General features: G+C 43.9%; 1 protein-coding gene across 2 annotated transcripts in view; it reads right to left on the bottom strand.

Annotated features, from left to right (window-relative positions):
• The window catches only part of COP1 (COP1 E3 ubiquitin ligase), a 145925-nt gene that overhangs the window by 67833 nt on the left and 60342 nt on the right, over positions 1 to 17750 (bottom strand). For both annotated transcript variants that reach the window (XM_075936898.1, XM_075936899.1), the window contains exons 12-14: positions 13457 to 13600; positions 4405 to 4513; positions 2713 to 2794 (exon numbers count right to left, since the gene is read on the bottom strand). In XM_075936898.1, coding sequence (XP_075793013.1) covers positions 2713 to 2794; positions 4405 to 4513; positions 13457 to 13600 — 335 coding nt within the window. The remainder of the gene's footprint in view (positions 1 to 2712; positions 2795 to 4404; positions 4514 to 13456; positions 13601 to 17750) is intronic.

Here is a 17750-nt window from a genome sequence, read left to right as displayed (position 1 = left end):
TCTATGCTCCAAATCTCTCCTATGGAAGAGAATACGAAGGACTCCCAGAAACGCATTCTGGGTTATCCTTGATTGAGGAGGAGAACGGAATGGTGCGCAGAGCCCTGGTGTGCTGTCTGTAATTAGATCAGACTCTCTCTGTTCCAGCGGGGTGCCGCTGCTCTGTGCTTTCCTCTGCAATGTCTGGTCTTTGGCGGAGAAGGGCGCAGCTCAGTGATTACAGGATTACTCTCCTCCATGTGTGTATGTGGCAAAGGGTTTGGCAGCGCACCAAGTCCCCAGGCAGCCAAAAAGGGGGAGATGGGTACCATCCTGCAGGGATGAGGGAGGTTTCAGTAAGGCTGCCACACCCAGCCACTGGGAAAGGAGCTGGTGGTGGAGGGAAGATCTCACCCCCATCCTTTACCAGAAAACCAGGAAAGGGAAAATTTACCACATTACAGACAAGGCCAATGATTACAGATAGAAAGCTCAGCGCTCACATATTGAAGCATCGGGGGTAGGTTGTTGTGAGGAAGAAGGGAATGTTAATGCTGGGCTTCCCACCAGGTGTTAACCTCGACCAGATTGTCTCTATGAACTTTGGGTGGCAGGTTTTGACATTTGGCTAACAGGTGCCTGGCAAACCAAGTTCTCTACTACAGCTTTTTAAAAGCCTATACTTATTTAAAGTACTTTTAGATGGGTCTCCAGTTCTGGCATTCATCTGGATATCCTAGTTATATATGTAAATAGTGACAAGACTGCACGAGGAGGAGAGGAACGAAACACTAACCCAGGCCTGATCAGAAAAAAAGTCTATACACCTTTAAAAAAAAGAACCGCTATTTGAATAGACATGCAAGATGTGTATAGAGAACACAGGGCTTTATACATACATAATTCATAGGTGTAAACACTGCACTTTTTAAAAACAGTTTCTGCAGAAGAGAATTGTTAAGCTGTGATGCGAGGCCCTGTTTTGTAAAGTCAGCTCAGGCGGACAGCTCTTTACCATGCTAATAAAAGGCAAGCTCTTTTTAAAATGCACTGCATGAATGGGGAGCAAAATGATGAAAAGGTCGATCATTTATATGGAGGGACTTTTTCTTACTACATTTGATTGTAAAGGCAACAGTCTAGACGTGCACCAAAAAGAAAAAAAAAATCTATTAAAAGCCATTAAAAAAAAATCTCCATAATACGAAATCATAAAGGCTGCATTTTGTAAGCGAAATTACCAATTACCCCGAGAATGTCAAACACATTTAAGTAACATTAATATGACTTCCTTTTGAAACAGAATTTAAAAGCAATTTAGGGGGCAGAGGTTTGCAAGGTTTAATGTTTTATGAAAAATTAATTTGTCATTTCAAAGTAAATCATGAGCAGCTCTGTCCAAAGTGGCGTTTGCCCATGTGGGAGACTTGATCCCCAGTGGCCGCAAGAGGAACTCAAAAAGCAATGGCTGCCTGATAACTCATGCCATATTGTAGACTGGCTGCAAATAAAACCCTGCTCTTAAGAAAGAGGACGTAATTTAGCTCTATCAATTCCCCCTTTAGAGACGCTTTATTGCTTCCCATGTGCAGTGCTCAAACAGTGGGGCACAAGGGTGAGCCTTGTGAGAGCTTCAAAAACCTGAGGAAATAGGGCCCAGCAGGAGTCTTGGGAGGAGGGATGACAAGGAGCAACTCATTCCCAACATCGGCTCCTGCTCTCTCCAGGCCTTGCCGCCCACCACCCAATTTTGTTCACTGAATTTCCCAAAAACATGTCATACATCCCACAGAGATAAGGTGTTTCTAGCGGGCACGAACCTTAATGCTTTGTCGTTTACCATAAAGACGTAGATAAAAGTGAGGGGGACATTCCTAGTCTCCATCCGTTTATTTGTAGCCACTCCCTTTCTTGTACATAACATGGGTTTTACCAAAGCCCCAACAATCTTCAACTCCACCAGTCTGGCCTACCTCTGAAGTAAAACTTGCCTTGCCTACACCAGAGTTTTAGAAGACACAGTTGGACTGTACTAGCTACCATGATGTACAACTTTCCCTAAAATCCCAAGCCAGTCTAAAGCCAGTCCAAAATTTTCATCTGAATAATTTTTCCAGTGAAACGTGCCCATTTTATTTTAAAAAACAAAACCAAGATTTTTCAAGAGATCTTTTCAATTGTTCTGAAAGATTTTGATTTTCTATGATGGGAGGGATAGGAGGGAACCACAATGACAGCAGCCCACGGGGAGGCTTGTGTTATGTTCACTTTCAGCCAGTGAAATTGACAAAAGTTTTCAGAGTGCAAGGCAGAACATCAGGGCAGTGTGCCCCACACTAGCTCCAGGCGGATGAGCATCAGAGCCAAGGTGCCGGTCTCTTTCCTGTTCCAGGAGCTGCAGGTTGAGTGCCCAAGATCTGTAGCTTTATCACAATTCAACCACTGACAAGTGCAGGCAGCGAGAAAGCTAAAATACTCCATTAGGATTCCCCTGAAGCAGGCGTTAAAAACCCACATTTTCCCCCAAGGACAGGTATTCATTCCCTTTTTCAGCTAACTCTAGAGAAAGCTCTTTTCCATCGAATCCTCAATTGTTTGATAATACCCTAAGCAAATCAGCTGCACTATCCCAAGTAAACCAAGGAATCATGACTTGAAACATCCTTGCTTGACAATCACTCTGTATTCCCTACAAAGTTCAGCCTTCGGCACTAGAATTTAAAATCAAAATACCTTTTGCATCATCAGAGCCAGAAGCCAATAGCTTGGGGTCCATCAAGTTAAAGTCAACACTCCAGCACCTTTTCTCATGCTCCTGTTTTGAGAAAGAGGAAACTATTTGAAACACAGAACAGTGTTAACAGACATAGAGCAAAACACATACAGTCTGTTATGAATTAAAATGGAATTTCTTAATATGGTCATTCACTATCACAAGCAGGGATCTTAAATAAATGTCTCTCTCAAACTGATGCATGTGCAATTTAAGAGAAGCCCAGAAAGAGGGCAGCACTACAATCAGAACTTTCTTTTTTTAAAGGACTGCTTCTTTGCTCATGTCAGGGGACCCTACTTATGACAGGGTATGTTGGTTTGTTACTGCTCCCTTGGGGCCTTCGCTCTCTTTGAGTGAAACGTGGATGAATTCTCTAAATACAATTAGAATGCATCTCATAACGAAGGGCCAGGAAGGAGAGCACCCCGGCAGCATGGAAGGGACCAGAGGAGAGGGAAAGCACCCCCCTAGCAGCCCGCCTGGCCAGGAACAGGGAACTGTGGCTAATGGGAGCTGAAAGGGGGTGCTGGGAAAGGGAAGCAGCACACAGACCCACAAGCCCCCCGCCCCCATGGCCACAGGGGCACGTTGGAACCTTCTGGGAGTGGCGTGGGGACAGACTTACTGCATTGCCAACCAGGAGCCACCCCCGATAAGTGCTGCTCAGCGGAGGCCACACACTACCCACAGCCCTCTCCTGGTACCCCAAACCCCAGCCCTGAGCCCCCACCCAAAGCCAGCACCCTAAGCCCCCTCCTGTACTCCTGCCCCAGCCCTTCTCTCCCAGAGCCAGCACCTGCATCCCAACACTCTGCCCCAGCCTGAAGCCCCCTTCTGCACCCAAACTCCTGCCCAAAGTTTGCATCCCTCATCCCCACCCCGCCCCAGCTCCCTTCCCAGGGCAACTCTCTAAAGATGCCCAACAGCAGACTTTGCATTACTGGAGAGCAGTAACAACATTAATATGTTCAGTTATTATTAGTTGATAAATTCTAACTTGATTCAAAGCAATTTTAAACAACTGAATGTGTCTATAATAAGCAATTCACTAAATAGAACAGGGTCACTACGTAATGTCTTAGGGACAACAAAATGCAGAGTAATACTATTGTTAGTGAATAACAGGGGGGGAGGGAGGGGGAAGGAGGAGGGAAATAGATATAGTTTATTTCATTTCTATTTTATTTAAGGCAGCATCTGTCTGTCATCTGCGGTGTACCTGCTATCTTTGGGCCTGTGTACAAGTAGCCCTGTGTGTGACGCAGCTCTTAAAATATTTTGGGCAGAGACAAAAACAGAAAAAGGGTGGTTCTTTGAAAGGCTCCCAACCCCTGGACTAGCCACAACTCCATCATTGCTTAGAGGCTGCCACCTGCCTCACTATTGTGACAAGAAGCTAATTCGGTCACTGCTGGCGAATTGCTGCTCAACAGAGGAAAGTCAAGCACATGGTGGCTCCCTCCTGTTCAACCTGAGTAAAATTCAATTCACCGACCGTAGAGGCAGGCACGGCATCTCCTGGAGTCAGAACCACCCGCCCTGAGTGCGCTACCAGAAGCGCCTTAATCAGAAACGGTAACATGCACACAAACCTGAAGGCCGTGCCCTGGAGAGGAGGAAAATGGTAGAGCTTGATGACTGCACTTTACCTGGTAGACCTTTGACCTCTGTCCTGTGAACCCATCCCACAGGATGACGGTGCCTTCATAGTCACTGCTGGCTAGAAGGTTCTTGTGGTAGCTACTCCAGCTGATACAGCTTTAAAAAGAGAAAACCCCAAACAATCTTACTTTACATTATTACATACAAATGAAAAATACCTTTTGCAATAGCTGAGGGCAATTGGGATCTTTGCTTTGGGCTGTCCCAATGTACACTTGGCTCAGTTGTTTTTCATTAAAATACTCAGAGAAGAGAAAAAACTCCAGAAAGCATCAGAAACTTAGCAAACCTCTCAGCATACAAGTGATTTTACTGTCTTGCATTATGCAGTTTACATCTCAAAATATTAATAGTGCTACTTTGATATAAAGTTTTACGTTGTCCATTGCTCTGTGCCTAGTGTGGTTTTGTTCTCAGAGACCCAGAATTTTAAAAATGGAAAAGCATTTTAACCTTTTAGCTCTTAACAGCCACAATTTCAACCATGATGCCAAGAGCAGGAGTCCATTAATGCAATTTACAGCTCAGAGACACAAAACTACATTTTGTAGGATGTAAAAGGTCAAGGAGACTATAACCGCCGACAAAGAAAACAAACTATCCCTTGCACCCTTAGTTGAAAGGCCTCCACCCCATCATGACACTTAAAGGAAAGTTTGAGGGAGATCTCTAAATAGGAATAAGAAAACACATAGGTTGTGTTTGTATTTTACATTGAATAGAGCAGTTTGAAGACTATGGCATCAGATAAATGCTGGGGAGTGAAATTTTTTTTAACAGGTACAACATAGACAAAACTAGTGCCAACTTCCTTTTGCTAGTCTAGCAATATGCTTTGAGCCTAGTTCCCAAAAATACCTCAGAAAGGGTAAGAGAATTTAGAATACACATACACCTAATTTTTTGGCCCATCTGGCGTGAAAAAGTGCCAGCTGTCAATTGTGATGCACGTAGCAGGAACTCAACTGACACGGATCCATTTCACGTAGGTCACCAATTTGCTGAGAGATAGTAACTAGCTTAGATTACTACAGCTTTGATAGTCAGTTAGTCTAAGCTAGCACTTCCATTGTCGCGGGACTGGTGTGACTGGCAGCACGGACAGGGCCTTCGAGACTGGTAACCCTGGTAGGGCTTTTCTACCTTAGGAAAACAGATGATGTTTTGAAAAGCGCATCAGCCAGTAGGTTTTAATGAACGTGTTTTCAATGCTACCTATCGCCTTATAGACACAGGCTTTCATTAAAAATGTGTTTGCTAATCTGCGATTTTCTACATTGTTCTGTGTCCATTTTTCCCTCTCATCATACCTTGTATTACCTCTTTCAATTCTTTCCCTCCCATATTCAGAACACTTCATTTCTAATCTATCCCATCAATCTCATTCTTTCCACTCACATCTGCATCCCTGTTCATGCCCTCACTTCCACCTATTCACTCATTTGTACCACCCTCTCCAGACATTGATTTTTCAAGCCTTGGCAGATAGAAAAAACTGACGTAGGATACAAGAGCTCTGCTAGAGGCAATCCCAGGCAAGAATCTACAACCAGCTGCTAAAAAAGAACGATGCTAAACTGTATCTTCAGAAAGGTAAGGTTTCAATTAGAAAACATGTATGCCTCTGATCCTTATAACTGTAAAGGCCCTTCAAAATGTAAACAATGCAGTGGTGTCTGCCTGAATCCGCAAATGGTCTGAAGAAAGCAAACTGTGCTAATTAATTCAAAGATGTTAACTCTGAAGCATAATGACAACCATATAAGCCAAGAAACTGCCATACTGGAGCAAAATTAGGACTCTTATCTAGTCCAATATCCCACTTCTGATAATGGTAAGTACCAACTGCTTCAAAAAAGCATTCAAGAAACCTTATAGTAGGACTATACGGAGTAATCTACTCACAGGAAAATTCCTTCCTAACCTTGAGATGACTAGCTTTGCCCTGAAGCATGACAATTTAAAAATGCCAGTAACAGCTATTTCACCCATAATCAAGTCATGCAAGAAAGGAGAAGGACAACCATATAATGAAGGCCCTGCATGATCTATTGTTAGCTTAATGTTGTATCTGTAGAACAAGTGGATAGTACCACCATTGATTTTTTTATTCCAATCTAACTCATGGAAAAAGTCAAGTGCTGAGCTTCCTCTACTCCATCCCACGACTCTGCTCTAGGACTTTACCTTTTGCTGCCTCCAGCTGGTAGGTGAAGAAAAATCTGCTTTCCCCTCTCTTGCAGAGTGAGGCCACGGTTCTTGTCAGTTTCAGTCCTGCTCACAACATTGCTTTTAGTAGCAATGAAAACCGACTAGAAGCTGGTCTGTTAAGTTACAGCCAAGCACACTAGCCCACTCTGTAATTCACACCCCATAACCTGCAAATCCCATTCTAAGATGATACTTCTACACTTGCTTCACTTCACACACAGGAATCCCATTCACCTGAACGGGGACTCTCAGTACGTCAAGTGAAAGACTAGTTCTGAGCAGTAAGTACATGAACTGAGTTCCAGGTAGACGCCTCACATGCTCAAACATTTCAGCTGTAAGACTGGCATCTGAAAGACAATGCAAATGTCAGCATGACTGAATGCTGCAGTGGCTAATTGCTAAAATGTACATGAAAACGTAACTAATTTAATAAGACCAAATCCTACTACTGCAGACAAATGGTTTTGGAGAAAACATGACAACAGAAGGGGAGACAGCTCTGGGGTAAGTACATCAGGAACTGACGAGGGGAATTCAATGCTGCAAACCCTCCCATCACATTTGGCCCATACGCTCTGTCTCATGGGAACGTGTGTGGTTTCGTGGCGATGATTTTCTAAAGGGTTCCAACAGCAATGCAGAAAATCCACATGCACCCAGTGAGTGAAGAATGGAAGGTAAGAACTGTAGCTTAACTTTATTTTGATGCTTAGAAACAGGGAGAGCCTATTGCCCTTTCAAAACATGGCACTAAGCCAAGCATCAATTGTGAGCAGGATGGAAGAGCCATATATATGATTTATGGAGAAATAAAAACAAATCCTAGGAATGGTTTTACAAACAAAAAATAATCCATTCTTGTGGTTTTTGCTTTTACTGCAGTTGACTAAACAGATGCAGCTGCTCTTGGAGTTGTGGTACCATCTATCACAGTACAGCTGCTGCAAACATACACTGCGGCGAACATCAGAATATTAAAGATGTATTTCATAAGTGTTTTCCTGCCCACATTTGGTATGCTGCCTACTGGAGGCCAGACAGCCATGAGACTAATTTCTCTTTTTGTTGAACACTAGATCTTCACGTTTCTCTCAGCCTACTCTGCTTCCTGAATAAATCACAGCAGCAGCGCTAGCATTAGCTGCTACCTGTTCATCCCCTTCTCCCTCTGCACCAAAGGAGGGAGAGAGATTATCGCTTCTTATAGCTAGGGACACTACAAATCATAATTAGATCATAAGGTGCTGTTTATAGTTACTACACAATGCCAGGATTTGCTCCCTGTACTAAGGCTATGAATCTGTAAATGAGATTTTTATAAGGATTTATGTGTCATGATCTATTTTGCTTGGAAGCATTTAGCACTTCTGAGGGAAGCTGAGCAAATTTAACAAAAAAGGCACATGCTTATTTCCTCCCTATTCTTAATGAAAAGAGACCAGAAAGCCCACCCAGGCAAGAATGCACTTGGAAGCAAGCAGGAGAAAGGGGTGAGAGTCAGGCAGACAAAGCTGGTACAGGGTCTCTGCTCCAAAAAAGGCTTACAATGAATTGCTCCTCGTGAAACAATCTTTCAACAAGCACCCACCTGGCGCTCAGTAGAGCAGGGCCAGGACAGTGCCAGCCTGACACTGGGCAAGGGTTTCCCTTTTCACAGCTGCTCTAGGGCACCAGACGGGCTCTTGGCCAGACAGGTCCTCGCAAACGCAGTCACACGCCTGCTTCCATAAGCAAGCGCTCAGAAAGCAGTCACAACAGAAAGGGCCAGCACTGCTTTGGACAAGGTTAATGGGTCAGTTTCGAAGAAATTCCCTCGAATGTTAAACTCAAAACGCTAACAAAAGCGTTGACTCATCACGCAGGAGTGCATTCCTGAATAAGAGGAATGGAACAGAGAGAAAAACCTCCAACCCCTCCTCAGAGATCAATTCCAATGCAAGAGACATTTCGCTGGCTTTGCAAATCACCCCTGACCATTTGTTGCTGCATTTTGCACACCAATATGCCCCCCTCTCCTATTAGTAGTTGTTCACACACCTGGAAGACTGTGTGAAGTGTGAGGTTAACTACCAAGTGTTTCTGACTACCGGTGATGCCATCACGATGGTCCACTTGGGGCTATTAGAGCAGCACTGAAATACTGTCGGGAGGGGCTTCTCGAAATCATTGCCTCTTAGGCGGTGACTGGAGAGGAAGCAGCAGCCTTCCACCCCTCGCCCCCGGTCTATCAGCAGCCAGTGTGAGTTGCTCACCTTAGACAAATTGAAGGATTGGGCCACAAGAAATCTGATGCAGTTCAACAAGGACAAGTGCAGAATCCTGCACTTGGGATGGAAGAATCCCAAGCACTGTTACAGGCTGGGGTCTGAATGGCTAAGTAGCAGTTCTGCAGAAATGGACCCTGGGGATGACAGTGGATGAGAAGCTGGAGATGAGTCAACAGTGTGCCCTTGTAGCCAAGAAGGCTATGGCCTATTAGGCTGCATTAAGAGGAGCACTGCCAGTAGATCCAGAGATGTGATTATTCCTCTTTATTCAGCTCTGGTGAGGCCACATCTGGAGTAGTGTGTCCAGTTCTGGACCCCCAATTACAGGAAGGATGTGGACGTATTGGAGAGAGTCCAGAGGAGGGTGACCAAAATGCTTAGAGCATATGACCTATGAGGAGAGGCTGAGGGAGTTGGGTCTATTTAGTCTGCAGAAGAGAAGAGTGAAGGGGGATTTGAGAGCAGCCTTCAGCTTCCTGAAGGGAGGTTCCAAAGAGGCTGGAGAAAGGTCTGTTCTCAGTAGTGACAGATGGCAGAACAAGGAACAATGGTCTCAAGTTGTGGTGGGAGAGGTCCAGGTTGGATATTAGGAAAAACTATTTCACTAGGAGGGTGGTGAAGCACTGGAATGGGTTACCTAGGGAAGTAGTGGAGTCTCCATGCCCAGAGGTGTTTAAGTCTCATCTTGACAAAGCCCTGGCTGGGATGATTTAATTGGGATTGGTTCTGCCTTGGGCAGGGGGCTGGACTTGCTGCCTTCTGAGGTCTCTTCCAGCTCTATGGTTCTATGATTCTAGGGGCAGCTCCTGCCCTTGTAAGGCAGGCTCTGGCCATGCAGCTTCAGATTCACCAATTCACCCCATCACCTTTGGCCCCTGCTAGACCTAGGCTTTGGCCCTATCGCTCCTTGCCCCCAAGGCCTTCTCCACTCCCAGCTTTGGCCATAGGGCTTCAGGCTCTGGCCTAACCACACAACAGCAGGCCCCAAAATCCAAGCCTGTACACCAGCCCCACCAGCAGCCTGCCCCGTCACCCCTGATCCCCCAGCCTCCCTACTCACCTCCCCATCCAGGGCTTCATTTGTCCCACAGCTTGCTATGAAAAGTGATATTTTTAATGTTTGTTCATATCACTTTTCACTGTCTCCCAGCTAGATAACAAATCTGTTTCTGTGAAAAATGATATTAAACATACAAATGTCACTTTTCACGGCAGCAGACTTATTAGCTAACAAATCTAAAAACGACCAAAAAAGCAACAAGAGATAAACATACAAAGCACCTTATTTAAGTCCTGCAAAGAATAGCGGCAACTGTACATTTTCCTGAACTTGCTTAAGCAACTTAGAAAAAATTGTCAGAGTGGCCAACAGCAAAGGCCACACTCCAAAAATGAGTGGCAAGAACCCCTGCGTTAGAGTAGGTCTCACTTATACATAACGTACGTGTCAAACAATTTGGGGATGAGCACATTTGGTAACTCAGCTTTTTCACTACAAAATATAGTTGCTAGAAAGCAAACGGTAGCAAGAGGGATAGTGCCAGCCGGGGCCAACATCCTGGTTTTAATTACTTCAGCAGAATTCTTTATAAACATGAACAGATTTCCTGCTTTTTGGTGAGGTCCCAACCTCGCACCATTACAGTTGGCGTATGGTTGTGACTTTTTTTTTTTTTTTCAAATATAAGACAACTGGCAAATCCAGATGTGGTTTGGACAATCGTTCTCTCTACTTAAACTATGAAGATGCACTAAATCAGAGCTTATGGTAAAGCAGGGTCCCCTAATTTAGGCTTTTATTAACTACGGATGGTTTTGGATATACTTTACCAAACAATAGAAGCATGGTTCTCTCTACACCCAAGTTCTTCAAAGCCAAGCAATCTAGAGTAGCAATTTATTATCTATGCCACAATTAATGGGCACAACAAAAGATCAACATTCACCAAATATCATCTAGCAAAACTAAGAGCATGTAGCAGGGAGTTAATGGTTTAAGGAGCTGCCAATTTACTGTTTTCCCCTTTCTTCCTTAAAAAGAAGAGAGAAAAAAAAAAGAGACCTTCTCTTCCCACCCCTGCTTAAAGAGTTCCAGAAAACTTCATTTTAAATCATAATTTGGTCACATCTTTGGGGGGTGTCTACATGCACACCACATACACAAATATAGCCGATGAGGGGAAAAAGGAAAAATCCTAAAGCTGTGAAAAAGTGTCTCATCTCATACACGAAGTTGACACAGTACACATCACTAAATGTGTTAATGTAGCTCTCTCCTCACAGGAGGCTGGCAGAGAAGTGAGAGTAAACAATTACCTTCTACTGAGAAGGCTGTCAAGGTTAGATTATCAAATTTAGAAGTAGCAAGTTCAGTTCAAAAGCAGTCTCAAAGGGACAGAAAAACCTCAAATACACTTCAAAGTTCTCTTATTTGAAGTGCAATACGAGCACCTAATTCACTGCTATCTTCCGAAACAAAAACAAAACAAACCTGCTGGAACTGAGTTTCAGTGACACTGCATTAACATTCTCACCAAAAAAAGTCTGAGGGGTAGCCAGATCAAACTAACTTCTAAAACGAGTAGTCCCGCGGCACCTTCGAGACTACCAAAAATATATAGGATGATATGCTTTGGTGGGTAAAACCCACTTCAGAGGAGCACCAAAAAAAGTTATTGTCCTTATGAAAATTCCACACCTTTAGAAAAATGTTTTGAAGTCTGGAAAGAAACAAACAGTATATGGCTCCAACCCACCAATTTATACTGCTCGCCCAAGAAGCAGGGGGGGGGAGAGAACAATAGATTTTAGGAGGGAAAGAAAATAGTAAGCCAAGGAATATTTAAAGCAGGTGGATTAACATAAATCTCAATGCTAGAGGTCCTAGACCAATCAATGCTGATTTCTCTCAAGACTGGTTTTATTGATCTCTGTAAGAAGATGACAGTAGTTAAAGACGGAAAGACACAGTATAACCACAATAGGGCCAAACATCACCTCCTGAATGCTTCACCAGCCTGTTGCTCCCCTTCACTGTACCCTGTGTGTGTTTTTTTTTTTAAACAAGCTCTTTGGATCAAAGACACTGCCTTCTTTTACATTTGTACAACGGCCAGCCACCACTGGATTTTCAAACTAGTGAAGTCCTATTCTGTATGTTTTTGTAGTAATACAATATGCTGAATTAGAAGACTATTTGAATAGAATTGGATTGACTGATCTGTTTAGCGTGATGAAGCATGCTGATTATGTAGCGTGAGGTTGTAAGTGAAAATTTGTCTTGTTGTGCGACACTGTGGTATGTGTTAGGGCTCTATTGGAAACTGTTCCCAGGGATAAGAAATGAGATTTTATAATTAGTTTTTTAGTATTGTATCTGTTTTTGTTAATTTTAGAAAGCACACACAAAGGCTGAGTGGTCAGAGTAAGTTCAGTATGGTGACGGATACATGAAGATTTACAGAGTAGCGATGACTTGGTTTGATTCACACCCCCCGCCCCCTGACTTTAATGGGTGATTTTGAAAGCAGTAGAATTTGTGTATTCAGATATAGTTCTAAGGTGTTAACTGGATTCTACAGAAACCCCTTTTCAATCAAAATTCCAATAGCTTGTCTGGGAATTTCCCTGATGCCCTTTTTTTGTTTTTGCTAGTAGGCAAGACAAACGTTTGACATGAGTTGGGGTTATCAGGATTCCAGAAAGGAAGTTCTGCTCTGGCAGATCTTAAGAGGACCACCAAAATACGGGACCTCCTGCGTGTAGATGTGAACAAGCCCAAAGGACCAGCATATGTAGGGGGGAAATACCACACCAATGATTAGGCACATCTTAGTGGGATGGGGACATAAGGGACAGCGGAGGGGGAACTGAGTAGGAAAGCTGCTAGCCATGAGGTTATAGGGGAGACCAAGCACTCTATGCTCTTTAAATCTAGGCCCCTTCTAATGTACGGTCATCCACAACTACTCCTTCCCATCTGTGGCTCAGCAGGTCACTTTAAAAAAAATGAATGTGGAAACAAATGTTCATTACTGCTCATTACATGGGGTAACAGCTATTTGTCTGTTATGGAAGATCTTCATTCTGGGGCCTCCTCCCCCATCCACGATGCTTTTCCTCTCCATTCCTTTTCAGCGATGTACATCCAACATCCTCCCTAGCCGTGATCGATTCTTTCCTTTGGAATCGCGACCGTGCTGTTTCTAATCTCTTTTTACAGAGCAGCTCTTTTGCAGGTTGGAGCTCTCTCAAAGCGTGAGCCCGTCAAATGCACCCATTCCCCGTCTCCACAAGCGATGGCAATAAGTCTTTGAGTACTTTTAAACGCAGTCTCTGGGTGTGAGGATCTAACATTACAATTCATGTAATTTTACGTGAACCGAGAAGGTCTGAACTGCCCACCGCCAGTGTGAATACAAATAAAGCTCTAATCCAACTTTTCTAGCGCCCCTTCACCGGCACAGAGCAAAGGATAAAGAAAAGCAAGGCTCTACTTATTATGTAGAAGGGACACTAATCTATAGCATGCTGGGACTCACGGAAAGGCAATGCATACCTGATTTTGGAATTACAGGTCATTTCATTCTCAGGGTAATGAATGTCCACTGCGTCCTGAATGACTGTGCCATACTCGTAGACTTTAATCTTCTTCGTCACCCCGGCAATAGCAAAATAGTCACAGTCCCGATCAAATTCGATACTGAGGAGCAAAAGGAGAAATCAAGGACTAGATAAAACATGTGCACTTATGAACAGGACATTTTACTGCCTGAATGCCTTCAAGTTTGATACTTGGCTAGTACAATTCTCTCCTAAAGTGTGCAGTTTGAAAAATATGTAACATTCTCTCTGTACCAGGGCAAGTCAGATGCCACAAATGGACTCAAACAGCATGGAGTTCTATTCCTAGGCACAGATCATGCGATGCAAGCCCCCCACCCACCGTTCGCAGTAAAATCGATTTACTGAAAATGGACTTTCGTAACTAAATAATCTCCCTCCTGCAGATAGTACCTTTGTTCAGACATTTAAAATGTTTCTCAGTTCAACTCTCCCTTCCGCATGACGACATACCCAAATGTCAAAGCTGACAGCTCACACTGGGAAGGTAGTAAGAAAGATTTGACCACATGGTGTATGAATAATATACCACAGGCTATTGCTGATTGACTGTGTTCCACCCTTCGCCCCTTTCAGTGTGGCAGCTTTGCATTAACCCTGGGAAATCCAAGCAAATTAGTACTCACAGTAAAGACCTCCAAACTCCATGAGCAACAGGAAAATGAAAAGTATATTATCAAAACTATAAAAGCCACACAACATGCCTTCTATCTAGGGCTGTTCTCTGGAACCAAGGCATTTTCTGTCTTGAAATGCTAGGCATGTTCTAACAGATGTCAGTAGGAGATGGAAGAAAAAGCAGCCTCTTGATAATGAGGTTAACCCTTAAACCAAGAAGCCCTCTGATCAAACATAGAAGACATCGGAAGGGAAGAACAGGAGAGTGGGTTATGAACAGTGAGTATCATTAACAAGTCAATTCAGAGAAATGCCTTGAAAAGTGCATCAGATACTTAACAAGTCAGAGAAACAACTACTACTATCCAGAGGCAACTTCCTGGTGAAAAGAGCAGCATTCCGAGGGGGACAGAAGAGGGAAATGCAAGGATTCCTTCCAGGGTTCTGTCTTATAGACAGATAGGATGGAAACGTGGAACCCTTGAGTGAAAGAAGGGAGAAAGTTGCGTTAAGATACGCGTTAAGATACAGACTAGCATAGCTGGAGTTGATGTACCATGAGTCAAGTTTCTGCGGTATCCCCATTGCGGGAGGTTGACAGGAAAAACTCTCCCATCCACTTCCATTACTCCTCGCAACCCCGTGGAATACCAGGATCTACAGGGGCGCCATCAGCAGTCAATTCAGTGGGGGTTCTTACTAGACCCCCTAAATCAAACCCTAGAAGATCGATCTCTGGGTAAGCACACCCAAGGCCCTGCTGCTATGTTTGAGGGCAGCATCACTCACCTTGGCTTTTTTGGCTGATGTCAGAGTGTTTTTCCCATGACTGCACCAGCTGCCTCATTTTGGGCCCTTCCCCAATGAACAAACATCAGTGACCCACTATACTAGTACCCAGGAGCATTCCAAGCAACAGCAAGTGATGTTAGCATAACTGTGGGTTTCATACTACACTCTGCCCTCTGAATGGTAGCAAAGCAAAATGATAACACATCCGTCAGTTTTCACTGCAATACAGCTGGGGAAAGCTCTGAACAGCCAGAGACACGGAAGCCATCTTTCCACGTACTGAAACAGTGCTGCATCCTTTCCTATTCTTGTCACGCTCAGTCCTTACTCGCTAAGATCATCTTCTTGATTCCCTCCCTGCTCCCCACTAACGAAACAAACTGAAGAAGCTGATGGAACGGTGCCTATTCAGTAAGGAAAATGTCCTTCATGCCAATATTGAGAGAGGATGTAAATCACTATAATTAAGATACTACCAAATTGCGGAGGGTTTTTTTTAATAGAACAATTACCCACCGATGTGTGATTTGACTGGAACATATTTTAACTTAAAATGTCTAAAATTAGGCATTTAACTGTCCCAAGCAGTGGCAATGACTTATAGTTTCTTGCTGCCCATGGGAAAACGTGACTAGTCTTGCTTTCAAACAATGCTACTAGGTGGTACATTGAGCAGTTGCAAAGGCCCTTGAGCACTTTGCATGCATGTTCAGGATGACATGAGTGTACCAGTTTACACTCCATCTTCGAAACGGTAGAGCCTTAAAAATGCAACATACCATCAAACCTTACACCTCGTCTGTTACAACTTTCATTTACATTTGCTCTGTTGTCTCCGGAGTGGGGCTGGCAGCCAGAATATTCGAGTAACTGACAAGAATTCATGAGGTTAATCGACTATTCAAGTAACCGATATTTAACATCCCTAGTACAGTAATTCCTCATTTAACACTATAGATATGTTTCAGAAAATGATCGTGTTAAGTGAAAACGTGTTATGCGGGGTCAATTTTCCCATTGAAAATAATGAGAAAGGTGCGGGTTGCGTTTCAAGCGGTGGTGTCTGTTGGGACCGGGACGTAAGGTTGGGGGAGAAAGGGGACTGGGTTACAGCAGGGAGGGGAGGTGTTTGGCTCTTGGGAAGGGAAGGGGAGGAGAAGGGAGGGGAATTGGGTTGGGAGTCTGCCCCTGTGATGGGTATGCCGGGACTGGCACTGCGTCTGGTGAGGGGGGGTTCCTGGGGAACAGTGCAGCAAGCAGCAAACTCTCTGTCGCTTTGCAGGGAGGCAGGGGAAGCCCCGTGCAGCCTCCAGCGACGGGCTGGTTGGGGAAATCGTGTTATTCCGGGGACAGTCGTGTAATTCAAAAAACGTTCCCCAAAAAAATCATGCTATCGCGAAAATGTGTTAAGCAGGCACATGTGGAATGAGGAATTACTGTCTACACCAGTGTGAATCACCTGGAGGGCACCTGACCTCAGAAGAACTCTCCAGCCACCTGGGCTAGGAAAGCACAGCAGCACTTCTGGAGGCAAATGAACTGTCCAGGAGACAGTTTACTTTAAGTAAAGTGGGGCCGCGGCAAGAGCTGTATTTGTAGAAGTCTCCTCACCAGACTGCTCTTCGCAGAACACTATGTCAGAGCAACTCGGCAGACTGCTGACACGTCAGCTCTCTCTGCCCCAAGAAAGAGGTTTATAACCAGAAGCCTATAAAACACAGCAATGGATTTATTTGTACCACAATCTTAATTGAACTGCTGTCTCCGCTACCGTTTGCTGCCCTGTGGATTCTAGTACAGCAGAACTAAACTGATGGCAGCTATTCATCTACTTGGATTCAATTTATACTCTCAGCCTTCTGCTGCTGAATGAGAAATATTACTACGCCAGGTAAAGGGCTAGGTTATTAAAACTGAAAATCCTGTCTTACCTGAGGAGGTTTTGTTACTGTTATCTGTACAAACTCCGACTAGCATTACTCCCATGCTATACATTGTTTCCCTTTTAAAGGCATACCGTGGCCAAAAAAAATCAGTACTCCAATGTTTAAAAATTAATGTACCATTAAAAAAACCCTTTATTTTAAAATAAAGAGCATACGCACCAACCAGGAAACTGATTCTCAGACCTCTGACCTTCAAAGACATTGCAGGGAGAAAACCAATGCAAAAGCAAACTACCATCTGCTGGGGAGGAAGGGGAAAAATGTACACCTCTGCTGCTTTATTAAAGCATACGGCTGCATCTTGGCTTGAATTCTCTGTCCACAGTATACACAACAGCAGCTATTTATAGCTATTACAGTCCTACTAAGAAACACCGAGTTCGATGGCACAATGAAAAATAAAATGAAGTACAAGCTCGACAGTCTAATCAAATTGATTATTTACCATCAAGCAAAATAACCTCTGAGAGCATCTGCAAAGCTCCACTTCCCTACTAGTCCTGACTATGACAGACGGCACCCTGGCACGGTGACAATTTTTTCCAGGACTTTTTGCTCAGAGCAGGCAATAGTTACAGGCGTACTGGTGGGTATGCTAAGTTTAATTTGTGGTTTTAAACAAAGAAGTTGGCTTGGGCTGTCGAACACACATAGTATCTTGTGTCCAGCTAGCTTGACAGTTCACCTTTCCACAAGCTTATTAGTATGTTTTGTTTTAGTATAAATTCTTGCTATACATAGTTTATTTGGGGGGGAGGAGGAGGAGAAATCACAGGAGCTATACCACATTTTTTAGCCACCACAGGCTTAACTTTTGGGGTGGGGGTAATATTTCAGCTGCACATATAGCATGTATATCTGCAGTTGAAATAA

The sequence above is a fragment of the Pelodiscus sinensis genome, chromosome 9 (assembly GCF_049634645.1).
Source record: "Pelodiscus sinensis isolate JC-2024 chromosome 9, ASM4963464v1, whole genome shotgun sequence".
In the NCBI taxonomy this organism is placed as follows: Eukaryota; Metazoa; Chordata; order Testudines; family Trionychidae; genus Pelodiscus; species Pelodiscus sinensis.
This window is presented reverse-complemented; position numbering and strand designations above follow the sequence as displayed.